The sequence below is a fragment of the Panthera leo genome, chromosome B3 (assembly GCF_018350215.1).
Source record: "Panthera leo isolate Ple1 chromosome B3, P.leo_Ple1_pat1.1, whole genome shotgun sequence".
Classification (NCBI taxonomy): Eukaryota; Metazoa; Chordata; class Mammalia; order Carnivora; family Felidae; genus Panthera; species Panthera leo.
In genome coordinates, this window is record NC_056684.1 from 98904864 (window position 1) to 98921716 (window position 16853).

Genomic DNA, 16853 nt, shown 5'->3' on the forward strand with positions numbered 1-16853 from the left:
ACAAATCCAGATACAACCTTCTTTTTACCACACACTTTAGCATTGAACTTAAAATACAATTGTATTCCTTCCTATTGTTCCTACTGTGTTAATAGAGATTATAAGGTCTCTAGGGCCAGAATTTAGAAATGATGTGAGAGACGAGAAGAAGCATACTTAAACGAAGTGCTGGAGGACTCAAATTCCAGTTAGTTTACATGCTGTCCGACTAACAGAATACTCTGGATCTCCCTCCTTCCCTCCTTCCCTCCTTCCCTCCTTCCCTCCTTCCCTCCTTCCCTCCCCCCTTCCCTCCCCCCTTCCCTCCCCCCTTCCCTCCCTGTTTCATTTTGTTTTGTTTCCTTTTCTTTCTTTCTTTCTTTCTTTCTTTCTTTCTTTCTTTCTTTCTATCTATCTTTCTCTTTCTTTCTTTCCTTCCTTCTTTCCTTCCTTCTTTCCTTCTTTCCTTCCTTCCTTCCTTCCTTGTCTTACTGTCTTTTTACTGTCTGTCTTTCTTTGTACCTATTTGATTTAGGGGCTTTCTTTATTCCTGCTAGTTCTATTCTGAAAATGTAGTTAAAGAGTAATTTGGGGCTACAGTGGGTATTTGTGATTTGGGAAGAATGTGTTCAATAAATGGTATTTTATTGATGTACTATAATTTACTAATCCATTCCTATTGTTAGACTATTTAGTTTTTTTCCCAGTTTTTACTCTGATGGATAATAGTTCAGTGAGTAATTTTGATCAAAAGTGTGATGTGTTTTGGTTGTTTCCTTCTTACACATTTTGTCCCCAGAAGTCAGATTCTTGGGTCAAAGGTACAAACATTTGTAGGACTGGCTGCATAGTTTTATTCCTTAGAGTATGGTAAGTATTAGTTGGCACCAATTCAAGTCCACTTTAATTGGAAGGTGCTTTGCCATTCCCAGCCCCACGGTGTGTCTAGCAAATGTCATCATTAAATTTAGAAATGAGATAATCAATTAGCTACGAACAAGAGAAAAACACGATTTCTTTTAGAACTCAACACCACGTATTACACAAAAAGCCATTCTTCCACTTACTTTCCGTAATATGATATCAATAATGTTACCTGGTAGTAAATGAGTAGCCAATTTAATAATCTTCACGACAATTTGATTTCAGAGGTGAGAAAAATGGACACGAAGAAGGAAAGAGACTTGCCCACGGGCACCTGGGTTTCCGGTGTTTCAGGTGGATCCAAATCTAGGCAGTCTCTCCTTGCTCTTTTAAAATTTTTTTTTTTTTAATGTTTATTTATTTTTGAGACAGAGAGAGACAGAGCATGAACAGGGGAGGGGCAGAGAGAGAGGGAGACACAGAATCTGAAACGGGCTCCAGGCTCTGAGCTGTCAGCACAGAGCCCGACGCGGGGCTCGAACTCACACACCGTGAGATCATGACCTGAGCTGAAGTCGGACGCTTAACCGACTGAGCCACCCAGGCGCCCCTCTCCATGCTCTTAAGTAGCACATCATATTAACTCTTACTATATCCCCACTTTACAAGCTTATCATTTTTATCAATTCAATAACTACATTTCAAATGTAGTTATTCTAACTTGTATATTACTCGTACATTACCTCAAACTATCACAGGTTAGGTTTCAGACCACTGCAGAAAAGCGAATATTGTGATAAAGTGAGTCAGATGAACTTTTTCGTTTCCCAGGTCATATAAAAGTTATGTTTACACTATACTGTTGTCTGTTAAGTACACAATATTGTTATGTATTAAAAATATACACACCTAAATTAAAAATACTTTATTGCTAAAAAATGCTAATTATCATCTCAGCTTTTATCAGGTCGTAATTCTTTTGCTGCTGGAGGGTCTTGCGTCTGCATTGATGGCTGCTGACTGATGAGCATGGTGATTGCTAAAGGTTGGGGTGACTGTGGCAATTTCTTACAATAAGACAATGAAGTTTGCCAAATCAGTTTACTCTTCCTTTCACGAACAGTTTCTCTGTCTCATGCGATGCTGTTTGATAGCATTTTATCCACAGTAGAACTTCTTTCAAAATTGGAGTCAGTCCTCTCAAACCCTCCTGCTGCTTTATCAACTAAACTTGTATCCTATTCTAAATACTTTGTTGTCATTGCCACAGCATCTTCGCCAGGCATAGGTTCCATCTCAAGAAATCGCTTTCTTTGCTCATTTATAAGAAACAACTCCTCATCCGCTCAAGTTTTATCCTGAGATTGCAGCAATTCAGTCCCATCTTCAGACTCCACTTCTAATTCTAGTCCTCTTGCTATTTCTGCTTCCTCTGCAGTTACTTCCTCCACTGAACCCGTCAAAGTCATCCATGAGGGTTAAAATCAGCTGCCTCGAAAGTCCTGTTCTTATTGATATTTTGACCTATTCCAATGAAGTACGAATGTTCTTAATGGCATCTAGAATGGTGACTCCTTTCTAGGTTTTCAGTTGACTTTGCCCAGGTCCATCAGAGGACTCACTATCCATGGTAACATTAGTTTTATGGGAAGTATTTCTTAAATAATAAAACCTGGAAGTCGAAACGACTCCTTGATCCATGAGCTTTAGAAAGGATGTTGTGTTAGCAGGCATGAAAGCACATTAACCTCAGTGTACATCTCCATCAGAACTCTTGAGTGACCAGATGTACTGTCAATGAGCAGTAATATTTTAAAAAGAATCTTTTCCTGAGTGGTAGGTCTCAATAGTGGGCTTAAAATACTCCATAAACCATGTTGTAAACAGATGGGCTGTCATCCAGGCTTTGTTGTTCCACTTATAGAGGACAGGCAGAGTAGAGTTAGCATTATTCTTAAGGGCCCTAGGATTCTCAGAATGCTAAATGAGGATTGGCCTAAACTTAAAGTCACCTGCTAGCTGCATTAGCCCCTGGAGAGGAGTCAGCCTGTCCTTTGAAGCTTTGAAGCCATGCATTGACTTCTCCTCTCTCGTTATGAGAATCCTAGATGGCATCTTATTCCAATAGAAGGCTGTTTTGTCTACACTGAAAATCTGTTTCGTGTAGCCACCTGAGCTAGATCTTCTAGATAACTTGCTACAGCTTCTACATCATCACCTGCTACTTTACTTTGTACTTTCATGTTATGGAGATGGCTTCTTTCTTTAAACTTCATGAACCAACCTCTGCTAGCTTCATACATTTCATCTGCAGCTTCCTCAGCTCCTTTAGCCTTCACAGACTTAAAGAGAGTTAAGGCCTTGCTCTGGATTACTCTTTGACTTAAAAGAATGTTGTGGCTGGCTTGATCTATCCAGACCTCTAAGTAAAGCTTTTTTGCTTTTTTATCATTTGTGTGTTCGCTGGAATAGCACTTTTCCTTCGATAACTCCTCCTTTGCATTTATAACTTGGCTAACTGGTATAGGAGGCCTAGCTTTCATCCTATCTTGGTTGTTGACATGCCTTGCTTACTAAGTTTGATCATTTCTAGTTTTTGATTTAAAGTGAGAGACGTGCAACTCCTCCTTTCATATGAACGCTTGGAGACCATTGTAGGATTGTTAATTGTCCTTATTCCAATATTGTTTCATGGGGAATGGAGAGGCCAGGGAGATGGGGAATGGCTGGTTGGTGGAGCAGTCAGAGCACCCACATTTATCGATTAAATTCATTGTCTTATCTGGGCACAGTTTATGGCACCCCTCCCCCAAAGTTACAATAGTTACATTAAAGATCACTGATCTTTAATCATAGATCACCGTTATAAATATAATAATGATGAAAAAGTTTGAAATATTGTGAGGATTACCAAAATGTGATGCAGAGACACAAAGGTAGCAAATGCTGTTGGAAAAGTGGTGCCAACCAGATTTGCCACAAACCTTAAATTTGTCAACAAGCAAACAAAACCATACACACACAAACATCATCTGTGAAGTCCAGTAAAGCAAAGTGCAATAAAACAAGATGTGTATGTATTTTAAAAACAACTGGATGCTAAAAAGTAATGACTCTAAGGAAACTTGTTCTCAACAGTGGGGGATTTTTCCCCAAGGGGGCATTCGACAATGTCCAAAGAAATTTTGGATTGTCACAACTGGGAGGTGGGGGGATTCTCCTGACATCTAGTGAGTAGAGGCCAGGGATGCTGCTGAACGTCCTACAATGCACAGGATGTCCCACAGTGCAAAGGATATTTTACCCATGATGTCAATAATGCCAAGGTTAAGAAACCCTGCTATAGAATCTTCCTTGTCCAAGGACATGTATGTAGTAAGTGAAACATCCCTCCCTTAATGAGCATATACTACACCTGCCAATCGGAGGTTAAATGAAGTCTGAGTAGGGGAGACAGACAAGAAACATAAGCTACTGAACTGTTAGTGTAAAGATAGTGCTTTGAAATAACAAAGTATATTCGCGCAAATGAGTCATCCATGAAGCAGAATTTCTAACTGAATATGTGTCAGTCACAGGGCCAGCCCAAATTCAAGGGAAGGGGAAATAGATCCCATCTCTTAATGGGAAGCATGGCAAAGAGTTTACAGTTTTCTTTAATATAGCATAAGTCCTTAACAGGAGCACCTGGCACATAGTAAGTGTGTACTAAATGTTAGCTATAATCAGTGCCTTTTCTGAACAGTAGGTGAACCTTGGCATTTGCTGTTTCCTCTATTTGGAAAAGTCTTCCCGAGGTGGATGGATGGAGGCATGGATGGATGGATAAATGGAAGGAAGGAAGGAAGGGAGGAAGAAAATGGCATCCCTCTCTTAATTCTGTTATCAGTTCATATATCTACTTACCAGAAATGCTTCCCCTGATTACCCTGTATGAAATAGCATCTACACTACCACCTTATCTCCATCAACTCTGTCATCTACTCTGAGTTTATTTTTCCTCACAGTACATATCACCATCTACATTATATATTTGTCTTTCTCCATCATGGCAGGATATTTGTTTTGTTCAGTGTTATATACTCAGTGCCTACGACAACACTTAGTACATTGTAGGTGTTCAATGTATATACATGGAATGAATGAATGAATAAATGAATGAGGAAAAAACCCAACTCATTTTACCAAAGGCATTTTGATATCACTTTTAGGATACCATACATTGAAAGACCATATACTATTTATTCCAAAATGATATTAGCCACAGTATTCATATACTTAATGCTGTCCGCTATTATGTCATCCCATGAGAGTTATCCGTCAGGATACGTGTGTTCTTGGGAAGCAGAGGCAATATCATCATCTTAAGTTTCTTGGCAGTGGTATGTTCCTAACTACATTTCAAGCTCAAGGATGCAGGGGCACGTCTTCTATTGCTGTTGTATTCTGCTTTTCAGCAAATAAATACAATACTGTGTATGTAACCTGAGCTTCCTAAATGTATAGTCATTAAATTAAAAGGGCTCTTTGTGATCCAGCTTTCCAAGATAATTTTTCATCTTGTTTTTGTTAGGTAGTAAAGATACCTTATTGACTGTTGAAATATGACTACTAACCATGCTTGCCTTATAGTAATCACCGTAGCACATTACCACCTTTCACTTTTTTCAGGGTGACAGTCTCAGAATTGAGAATCCTCCTTTGCTTCCATTCAAAGTGAGACTATATTATGTGTGTTGGAAATTTCTGGTAACTTACTTCTTTTATTTTTAATTAACCTTTTTAATATAGAATACTTTCAAATATATAGGAGTTGCAAAGAGTATAGGAGTCCCTACATACCCACATGTACCCACTTCCCCCTGTTGGTAACATCTTACATGAGTGTGCTATATTTATCACAACTAATAACCATTATTGATGCATGATAATAAACTAAAGGTCATACTTTCATTCTGGGATGACCCAGTTTTAAAGGTTAATTCTAATAATTTCTAAAAAAAAAAAAAAAAATGAAAATCTCTATTCATTGTACACATATACCAGGTAGTAGCTTCCTGTTTCTTTAAAGAAACAAAGTAACTACCCAGTGTGGCTTATCAGGAAGTAAGGGACTTATAATAACGTGGGTTTAAAATTCAAGTGGGGGAATCTAATAGCTTAACATATTTTATTTGTAAGTTGGGTATTAATAAAGATGACAGGATGTGGGGTTTCATCATTATTAAAGGTGTGTTTTTGTTGCCTGGAAATCTGATCCTACAACATAGTATGTTCATGGATACCTGTCTTAAAATCAATAATCTATCCTAAGATCACTGGGCAGAAAAGGACTGCCTGGAGTAGGAAATGTGCCCTCCTGGGGCCGAGTTGGGACTTAGCTGAGGACACAGCAGAGGTAGCCAATGGCTCACAGGCTAATTTCAACAACTCAAATTGGTATAAATTTAGCCTAATTCTTTTCCCTAGGAATGTCCAATTTCAGATTAAATTTTATACTGGAGTGTATTAGAGACATAGGCATTTTGCTGTTTCACTGGAATCTTTTAATCAGTTTTAATGCAGTCCTGGGTAAAATAAAAACGTAATCCTATCTCTCTTTTAGGACATTTTAGTTTGCCATCCTCAAAGCAGAAAAGGCAGCAATGAGGCAGTGCTGCTTCTTAAAGACTGCTTTTCATTAATTTTTCTTCAGTAATCCTCTTCCAGACCTTTTTTTATTACATTATTTGAATCATAAAATAAGTAAAAATTGTACTCAAATGAAATTTGAAAATTATTTTAATGAAGCTCTAGAAACATCTCAAACACCAGAAGATGTTTTTTTCCTTAGTTTATTTTTTAAATTCTAGAAAGTAGGTCAGTAGAAATATCCCTCTTTTAACTGTTTTAATTAGGAATGGAAAATTATAGGAATAACTCAATTTGAAGTGTAGATTTAAATAAGAAGAATTACACTGGGATTAATATCACTTAAGGGTTTGAATTTAAATAAGATTTGTTTAGTCATAGCTTAGTATTTCTTCTTGAAAAGATTTTAATAGCAGAGAGGAGACCTAAGTATTAGAATAGATCAATATGTAGGAAAAAAATTTGCCATGAAATTGACAAGGAGATTGTTTTACAACCATATTTCTCAAATAGTATGTTTAAGAATATTATTCTGTAGAACCTTAATAGATAAATCTTAGAGGTGGGGAAAGTATTCGGTGACCAAGTAAATATGAGAAATATTAAGTTAAACAAATTTAGGAAGTTGCCTGCAGTATTCCTCAGAGCCTTAAACACTTTGTTTCAGAGAAGGTATATATAGGGTCCTCTGTTTCTCCAACTTATTTATCCCTAGGTCACCTAGTAACACTTTTCAGGGAAGTGTTCTAATACAAAAATTTGACCTGTTTTAGGAATTTATACCTTTGAAAATATTGAGTACTTTTCAGAAGTCCTTATATGTTGCTTATTCCTCATTCTGTACCTCATGATGTTTTCCCAGTGTATGCTATGAAAGTATTATATTCAGCTGTTTGCACAGTACCTTCCTTCTGTTAACTCAAGTGCGGTCTTTATACATGACTATGTGTCAGAAATACCTGGGAGCTTTTTTTAAAAGATTAAGATTCCTGAGTCCTGACCTGGGAGATTCTGAGTGAGTAGAAATGTCACTGCACTCAGGATTCTGTATTTCTTACAGACACTGAAGTGATTCTGATGCAGCCAAAATGGGTCTTCCAATTGGTGCTTTGGAACTGTTGAACTAAAAGTGTGCATCTGTCAGACCAGTGATTGGATTTGGCGTGTACTTAGTTTGTGGTCGTATAACACATGGGCAAACCATCCCATACTGGACATAAACTTCAGTGTTGACCTCCAGTGACCCTATAGGGTGATGTGCTGGCTACAATCTTAATGTGAAAGAATTGCTATTATCCTTTAAGAAAAACAGAATACTTGTAAGGGGGCTTTCGGTCACCTTCCTAATAAGGAAATACTGTATGTAAGATTACCATTTGTTTTTATTTAATTTAAGTAGCTTCCTTGTTGGTGGCATTTTATTCATACTTTAAAAAGAAATGCTAGGGGCGCCTGGGTGGCTCAGTTGGTTGAGCGTCCGACTTCGGCTCAGGTCATGATCTCGCGGTCCATGAGTTCAAGCCCCGCGTCGGGCTCTGTGCTGACAGCTCAGAGCCTGGAGCCTGTTTCAGATTCTGTGTCTCCCTCTCTCTGACCCTCCCCTGTTCATGCTCTGTCTCTCTCTGTCTCAAAAATAAATAAACGTTTAAAAAAAAAAAAAAGAAATGCTAGTTTGTATTTACTCATAGTGCCATATAAGATTATATTCTCTCCCATCTTCCTGCTCATAACAGATGGACATTTAACCTTAAGCAAATAGACCAGATTATATCTCATTTATGCGTTGATTTATGTGAGCACTGACAGTAGCTTTTCTGTTAGAACTGTGTGGTTATGTACTCGGAAAACTATAGAATACTTACGCCTAAGGAAATTGAAGAGGACACAAAGAAATTGAAGAGCATTCCATGCTCATGGATTAGAAGAACAAACATTGTTAAAATGTCTATACTATCCAAAGCAATCTACACAGTTTATGCAATCCTGAAAAAAACAAAACAAAACTGGAAGCATCACAAACCCGGATTTCAAGCTATATTACAAAGCTGTAGTCATCAAGACAGTATGGTACTGGTACAAAAACAGACACATAGATACAGTGGAGCAGAATAGAAAAGCCAGAAATGGACCCACAACTATATGATCAACTAATCTTCGACAAAGCAGGAAAGAATATCCAATGGAAAAAAGACGGTCTCTTTAATGAATAGTGTTGGGAAAACTAGACGGCGACATGCAGAAGAATGAAACTGGACCACTTTCTTACACCATACACAAAAATAAATTCAAAATGGATGAACGATCTAAATGTGAGACAGGAAACCATCAAAATCCCAGAGGAGAACACAGGCAGCAACCTCTTTGACCTTGGCCAGAGCAGTTTCTTACTAGACACATTGCTGGAGGCAAGGGAAACAAAAGTAAACATGAACTATTGGGACTTCATCAAAATAAAAACCTTCTGCATAGTGAAAGAGACAATCAACAAAATTAAAAGGCAGCTTATGGAATGGGAGAAGATATTTGCAAATGGCATATCTGATAAAAGGTTAGTATCCAAAATCTATAAAGAGCTTACCAAACTCAACACCCAAAAAACAAATAACCCAGTTAAGAAATGTGCAGAAGACATGAATAGACACTTTTCCAAAGAAGACATCCAGATGTCTAACAGACACATGCAAACATGTTCAACATCACTCATCATCAGGGAAATACAAATCAAAACCACAATGAGATACCACCTCACACCTGTCAGAATGACTAAAATTAACAACACAAGAAACAGCAGATGTTGGTGAGGATGCAGAGAAAGGAGAGCCCTCTTTCATTTTTGGTGTGAATGCAAACTGGTGCAGCCATTCGAAAGAACAGTATGGAGGTTCCTCAAAAAACTAAAAATAGGATTACCCTACGATCCAGCAATTACACTATTAAGTATTTACCCAAAGGATACAAAAATACAGATTCAAAGGGGTACATGTACTCCAAGGTTTTCAGCAGCATTATCAACAATAGTGAAACTACAGAGAAAGTCCAAATGTCCATCAGCTGATGAATGGATAAAGAAGATGGTGTGTGTGTGTGTGTGTGTGTGTGTGTGTGTGTGTGTGTGTTGGGGGGGGGTGTATTACACACATTTGCAATGACGTCGATGGAGCTAGAATGTATTATGTTAAGCAAAATAAGTCAATCAGAGGAAGACAAATACCATATGATTTCACTCATGTGGAACTTAAAAGACAAAACAGATGAACATATGGGAAGGGGGTTAGGGAAGAAGAGAGAGGGAAACAAACCCCAAGAGATTCTTAATGGTAGAGGGTTGATGGTGGGAGGTGGGTGAGAGATGGGCTAGATGGATGATGGGTATTAAGGTGGGCACTTGTGATGAGCACTGGGTGTTGAATATAAGTGATGATAAAAAAAGAAAGAAAATGTGTGGTTATACTCTCTGGCAAAACAATTTTGTATTCTTAGAAATTCTTTTCTGCATCATACAAATATAGCTGGAAAGAGACAATATAAATAATTACCAATGGGGAAAAATAATTACTGTTTGAGAAGCAACTAGTGTTAATCTTGGCTGAATATTGTTATATTAGCAATAATATATGAAAAAGTAGACACACCCATTAAAAGTAGAATATATCCCCCGCTGTTTTAAAATTATTCTGCAAAGTCTTGCCAATGCAATAAGACATGAAACAAAGGGTGTGAGTGTTGAAGATTAGAGACAAAATCTTCATTACTTGCAAAAAAAATTGCATATATTGAAAACCTGAGAGAAATTTAAAAATGTGTTTAATAAACTGAATAGATATGAGAGGGTATCTACAAAATCCACAGTTCTTTTGTATACAAACATGGTTTGATAGATAGTTTTGTTATTTCTAGGTATTAATTGGTTGGTGAAAAGAAACAGAAAAATTGTTTGCGTTGTCAGGTTAAAGAATCGGGAGAGAGAGCAGCACCATAAAATCTCAGGGAGAAAAAAAGTTGTCAGGAGGGCTTAACCTTGGTAAGAGTGAGATCGGTTGAAGTGAATCCCAGATTCTGCTGATGGTCTGGAGGTCACTGGCTTCCTTTGGCAGAGCCATGGTGGTGAAGTGAAGGAAGTGAAAGCCAGACCACAGCAGTTAAAGAAAGAATGTGATGTAAGAGCCAAGGCATTTATTTGAGTTTGTGATGGGAAAAAAGATTGAGAATTTTGTTGTTGTTGCTGGTTTGTCATTCTGTTTGTTTATGGAACCCTTTGTTATCTCCCATGCGAGACTGGAAACTTCTCAAAGGCAGGCTCTCTCTTCTGTGAGCCCTGGAGGACACAGCACAGCCTCGAATGTATGAGGCGCTCATTGGCTCTATGTTTAATTCATGACGATGAATGAAAGTTTTGAAAGAGTTGATAGTGGGCAAAATACAGAATGAATTTCAGTGAGTTCTCATTTATTAAAGCAAGCAGCCCTCGCGTTGAGACGTGCTGTCTTTGTGCCAACAGAAGCAGTTGTGCTGCTGCTCATGTCCCTGTCTCTCTCCTCACCAATCTCACTGCCTTCATTTATGGCTGGCTTTTGGGCTTTTTTACAGCTATGAAACCTACGTAGTGGAACATCACGCTGCTTCTCCCGTAGGGCGTGTGATGAGGAACGGAGTTTGGCTTTGGAGTGCTCGGAACCAGAGGAATTGCCGAGGACTCGGAGCCCAGCCCTGACCACTGGAGAGCCCACAACACGATGAACAAATTGAATTTCCACAACAACAGAGTCATGCAAGACCGCCGGAGTGTGTGTATCTTCCTTCCCAACGATGAATCTCTGAACATCATCATAAATGTAAGTAGATTCGACTTGAGAAATGTTTGAATGTCCTGTTCCCACCAGTGGCCACATTCAAGTTATTACCTGGTGAAGGGTGAGAGCGTTACAGAATGAGACCATTAATAATGTGACAGAAGTGGGGGGTTAAAGTTGTCTACAAACTTTGAATTATGGCTTTAGAGCGACTGCCCTCAATATTCTTTCACCTGGGGGGGGGGGGGAATTACAGAATTTTGGTTACTATATTATAGAAAAACAAACACCTTGCTATTTTAAAGCTGTGTCTTGAAATATAAATTTTTATGAATATATAATATGATTTTGCTTTTTAAATGTTTTTGAGTTGTCACACACATGATAAGGTAATAATTGCTAGCTTCTTAATATGCATATTGATCATTAATCGTAGCCTAAGTCTGGCCAATTTTAAGGACAGGCTGTGCACTTGAGCACTAAGCTGTTGCTATGGTTCAGGAGTCAAGGGTAACTCTCTTAGTTGACCTGGACATTGAGGAATATGGTACTGTTTTTCTTAACTTCTAAAACTGAGTTGTAATCTACATACAGCAAAGTATAGGAATCATAAGCATGCAGCTCAGAGAATTTTTACAAGTGTATACACCCTTATAACCATCATCCAGCTTGAGATACAGTATATTTCCAGCATCCCAGAAAGATCTTTTATGACTTCTCCTTGTCAGTCATCTCTACCCAAAGGGTAATAAGTATTCCCTCCCCTATAGAGTAGTTTGCTTATTTCTGAACTTCATGCAGCTGGAATTACATGGTGTGTTTTCTTTTATATGTAGCTTCTTTCAGTCAACTTGGCCTATGAAATTCACTTATGTTATTGCACATAACACTAATTCTTTTTCATTCTTGTGTAATATTCCATTGTATGAATATGCCCAATTTGTTTATCCATTTATTGTTGATGGATATTGGGTTGTTGTAAGTATTGGGCTATTACTATGAGTAAAAGTGTTAAGAGCATTTTATGTATATGCACATGTGTATACATTTCTGAGCCTCACCTAAGAGCAGAACTGTGAATCATAAAGGATACCTGTGTTTAGCTTTGGTAGACACTGCCAAACAGTTTTATGGTAATCAGAATCATGCCTAGCACTTTTCAGCTCCTCTCCCTGTTATCGACTTTCATATTCTTCCTTTTACTGATTATATTCAGATGGAATTAGGAAAAATACTGCCTCAATGCAATGCCTTAAATTAGTTTTCTTTTTTTCCTTTTTCTTTTTCTTCTTTGATCTTTATTTTTGATAGAGACAGAGACAGAGTATGAGCAGGGGAGAGGCAGAGAGAGAGGGAGACACAGACTCTGAAGCAGGCTCCAGGCTCCAAGCTATCAGCACAGAGTCCAATGTGGGGCTCAAACTCACGAACTGCGAGATCATGACCTGAGCCACAGTCAGATGGTTAACCTACTGAGCCACCAAGGCACCCCTTAGTTTTCTTTGTTAACCCAATTGCTATATAAAAGAATATTTCTAAGTGTTATACTGAACATATATGGCATTTAAATAGCTTCATTACAAAATTTACACAGGAAATGGCTCTGCTTATCACCGTAATTATTTTGGTTTTATTCTGACAACCACCACAGTTTCTGGGTTTTAGTTTCTTGATTTACTAATATAACCTCGTTTTTGCTTATAGGGATTGTCTGAGCATCAAACCTACCTCTTGGATGAATTTTATCATCTGTGGGGCAGAATTTCTGTTCATCAGCAACATTGCTATTGCAATGTTGTACCCAAAGTTGTTTTTGAGTATGTGAAGTGATAGGCTATCATTTTTACAACATTTGGGTTTTTTTTTTTTTAATCTAATAAAACTTGGCAGCTTATCTTTTTCAGTGTGGTCATGGTCAAAATATATAAAATGTAATTTTTCTTATACAGGTGAATATGCTATTTCAGTTTTTATATACAGTTATATAAAGAGATACTAAATTTTTTTAAAATTCAAAATCCAGGGCATATAGCCTAAGCTATAAGAAGTTACGAAACTTCTCTCAGTTCCATTTATATGTTTCCACCCAGAGTTGTATATCCTTGTGTTCATGTGTGCATCTATGCGCACATACAGGATACGGAACAAAACCTTACCTCAGGTGAGTGGAAGGAAGACTAATCTGGCTTCATGAAGAATACCGAGAGCCAGCTAGAATTTTCAAAGAGATTAACTTGTCCTAAAATCTCAGCTAAGGAAGATAATTATGAATAACAACCATGCTACAATCATACTATGTAATTGTGTATATTGTTAGTGCATAGCATCATTCCCAACGCTTACATAGTAGCTGCTATTATTACTTTAATTCCTCATCAGAGATTCATGTTACATCTCTTCACTTTCCTTATTTTGTAACATTAGTGTAATATCCCTACAGGATGGGCAGGACTGTGATCATGAATTGCACAGCCACACATCATCATCATTAAGGAGGGTTTTAGAGTCGGGGTGCCTGGGTGGCTCAGTCGGTTGAGCGTCCGACTTCAGCTCAGGTCATGATCTTGCGGTTGGTGAGTTCGAGCCCCGCGTCAGGCTCTGTGCTGGCAGCTCAGAGCCCGGAGTCTGCTTCAGATTCTATGTCTCCCTCTCTCTCTGCCCCTCCCCGGCTCATGCTCTGTCTCTCTGTCTCTCTCTCTCTCTCTCTCTGTCTCTCTCACTGTCAAAAATAAACATTTAAAAAAAAAAAAAAAAGGAGGGTTTTAGAGTCACAGGGACTGAAGTTGAAATCTCTACTCCTTGACATACTCTGCAGCCTTGGGCAAGTTGGTTTTTTGCTCCAGTTTCCTCATCTGTAAAGTAGAGATGATCTTACTGTCCTCATCAGGGTCGTTGTAAGGATTTAAAGATGTGACATGAATAAACTGTTCATTGTAGTGTGTGGCAGCTGAGCATTGCTCAGTACATGAGCCCTTAACAGAGTAGCGCTTGTTTTCATTTCTTTGAGCTATGTCTGTGCATTTCATTTGGGAGCTCTGTTAATGAAACTCAAATAGAGAATCCGAACCCCCTGTGGGCCTGTTGAGATCTTCTTATTCCAGGGCATGTAGACCCCGCTGCCATGTCCAGACCCTTCTCTAGCAAGTAATTGAACAAAGGAGGGAGGAGGGACTCAGTTAAGTAGTATGGAGGCCCCTCATTGCTGGAAAGCCAGTGCAGGACTGCCAGAGCTCTGCCTTTTCCTTCCAATGTTATCTCTGCATTCATAAAATAGTAATTGTTATTTGTATGGCTGTAACATAGCAAATTAACTGTAACAAAACCAGTTTTATCAATGGTTTCATTTGTTTCATCATTTCTAAATATTTTTTACACAAAGATGATTTATTCCTTGACGTGTAGTTGGTAGAATGTTGTCTTTCTACATGTGAGGTATATTTAGTGTCTGATCATTCTAGTTTCTCCATGAGGTTGAACTAGTAGGGGCTGTTTTAAATGATTTTCATCATCAGATAAATACTAAATATGGAAACTTGGAAAATTTTGGAAATAAAATTATGGTAAATGTAAGAGCCACAAAATTTTTGAGTGATATAAATAGTGGCCAAGAGTTTATACTTGTTCACTAAAACTAAGGTAAACAATTCTTTTTTTTCTGGAATATATTTAAAAAAATTTTTTTAACAATTATTTATTGTTGAGAGAAAGAGAGACAGAGCATGAGCATGAGGGGCAGAGAGAGAGGAGGAGACACAGAATCCGAAACAGGCTCCAGGCTCTGAGCTGTCCACACAGAGCCCGATGCGGGGCTCAAACCCACAAACCACGGGATCATGACCTGAGCTGAAGTCGGATGCTTAACCAACTGAGCCACCCGGATGCCCCTGGAATATATTTTAAATGTGCTTGCTCAATAACCATTGACATTTAGGACCAAATGCTTTTTTTTTTTATTAAAAAGGTCCATATAGAGGATATTTTTAGATAATATTTTAATTCTTATTCTTAATACTTCATATACTCTATAGCACTTTTTAAAGTTCCATTTCTCCTGAAGGTTAAAGAACTTGAAAAATTTCACAATAGGGGCACCTGGGTGGCTTGGTCGGTTAAGCGTCTGACTTCGGCTCAGGTCATGATCTCATGGTCCGTGAGTTCGAGCCCCGCGTCGGGCTCTGTGCTGACAGCTCAGAGCCTGGAGCCTGTTTCAGATTCTGTGTCTCCCTCTCTCTGACCCTCCCCCATTCATGCTCTGTCTCTCTCTGTCTCAAAAATAAATAAACATTAAAAAAAAAAAAATTTAAGAAAATTTCACAATCAGCTAAAATGTAGCCTTCAAGACTCATAATATGCAAATACAAAAAACTCAAGCCTTTTTTCAAAGAAGAGTCACAATTTTAAACAAGAACACTACTTACTCCATAGTTGTTACAGAGCTTTATCAGTAGGCCCCAGATACTTGATTTAAATTAGCAGAACAATAATAAGTATATGGGATATATGGAAGAAATGTACAGCATTATTTGAACAACAGTTACAGTTACAACATGGTTTGTTTTATGTATAGTTTGTGGTTTGGAAGTTTTCTGCTAACTTTTTATCACATTTTGTCCCAATTGCTTTGTTTATAACATTTTAAAATACAGTAAAAACTAAGGATTAAAGGTATCCTAGATGGTATGGCATCTTAAGTCTCAAATTTGCAGTGTGTATTTCAACTTTATATAACGTTTGATAGTTTTCCCCTTACTTTATCATGTTGGTTAAGCTTATTTGTAAAGTAGAATTAGGACAATATAGAACTCAAAAATACACAGTTTTTTTTAATGAACAAAGAGGATGATTTCCTATTGGCAAATATAGTCTCCCAGTGGCGTTTGTGAGTTTGCAATTCTTCATTTTCCCTAAATTCTTCAGTGGCACATTCATAAAGTGATGTGCTCAGTGGGCCAGAGACTAGCCCATAGTCCTGGTACAGAACAAAAGCAAGAGACCCAAATGGGCATCAGACACCTGCTTTTATCCATCAGACATTTACTGAGTGCCAACTATATATCCTAAAAATAAGACACGATCCCAGCTTCATTGAGTTCCTGGTGCTTCTAAGCAGCGGAATTGGTGCTTTTGGTCTTAAATAAATACCTTTTGCTCTTTCCATTAGATAAGGTGCTTCAGATTAGTTGCCATTTAATAATGTGGACAAAGCAGTAAACCTTCACTTGGAATTATCACCATTCTGCATTGTTTGGCTTTCAGTTATCAAGGGGTTTCAGGGGTCTCTTATTTTCTGAATCTGAGTCACATATTAAGGTATGATAAAAAGTCATGAATTCAGAGTTAATTTAGAATTTATCATTAAAACTGTAAGTGGCATCAGTATCATTGCAAGTATAGTACAAGTGAGGGACAAATGCCCCACATAATATATATAGCTGAAATGATAAACTGTCATGTTGTATGTATTTTAAAATACACATTTGGAAATATTTTAATACTTAAATGAGCAAAGTTGTGAGTTGCTGCTTTTGCCATTACTAGCTTATATAACTTTAAGCTTTGTGGGTTGTTCTTTCTTTCTTTCTTTCTTTC

The 16853-nt window shown here is 37.9% G+C and overlaps 1 protein-coding gene across 5 annotated transcripts in view; it reads left to right on the top strand.

Annotated features, from left to right (window-relative positions):
* Positions 1-16853, top strand: part of FRMD6 (FERM domain containing 6) — an 80905-nt gene that overhangs the window by 30562 nt on the left and 33490 nt on the right. For 2 of the 5 annotated variants that reach the window (XM_042943207.1, XM_042943208.1), the window contains one exon: positions 11062-11306. In XM_042943207.1, coding sequence (XP_042799141.1) covers positions 11208-11306 — 99 coding nt within the window. In that variant the 5' untranslated portion in view covers positions 11062-11207. Of the gene's footprint in view, positions 1-11052; positions 11307-16853 lie in introns of those variants that run through there. The other 3 variants (XM_042943211.1, XM_042943210.1, XM_042943209.1) reach the window with 2 other exon arrangements.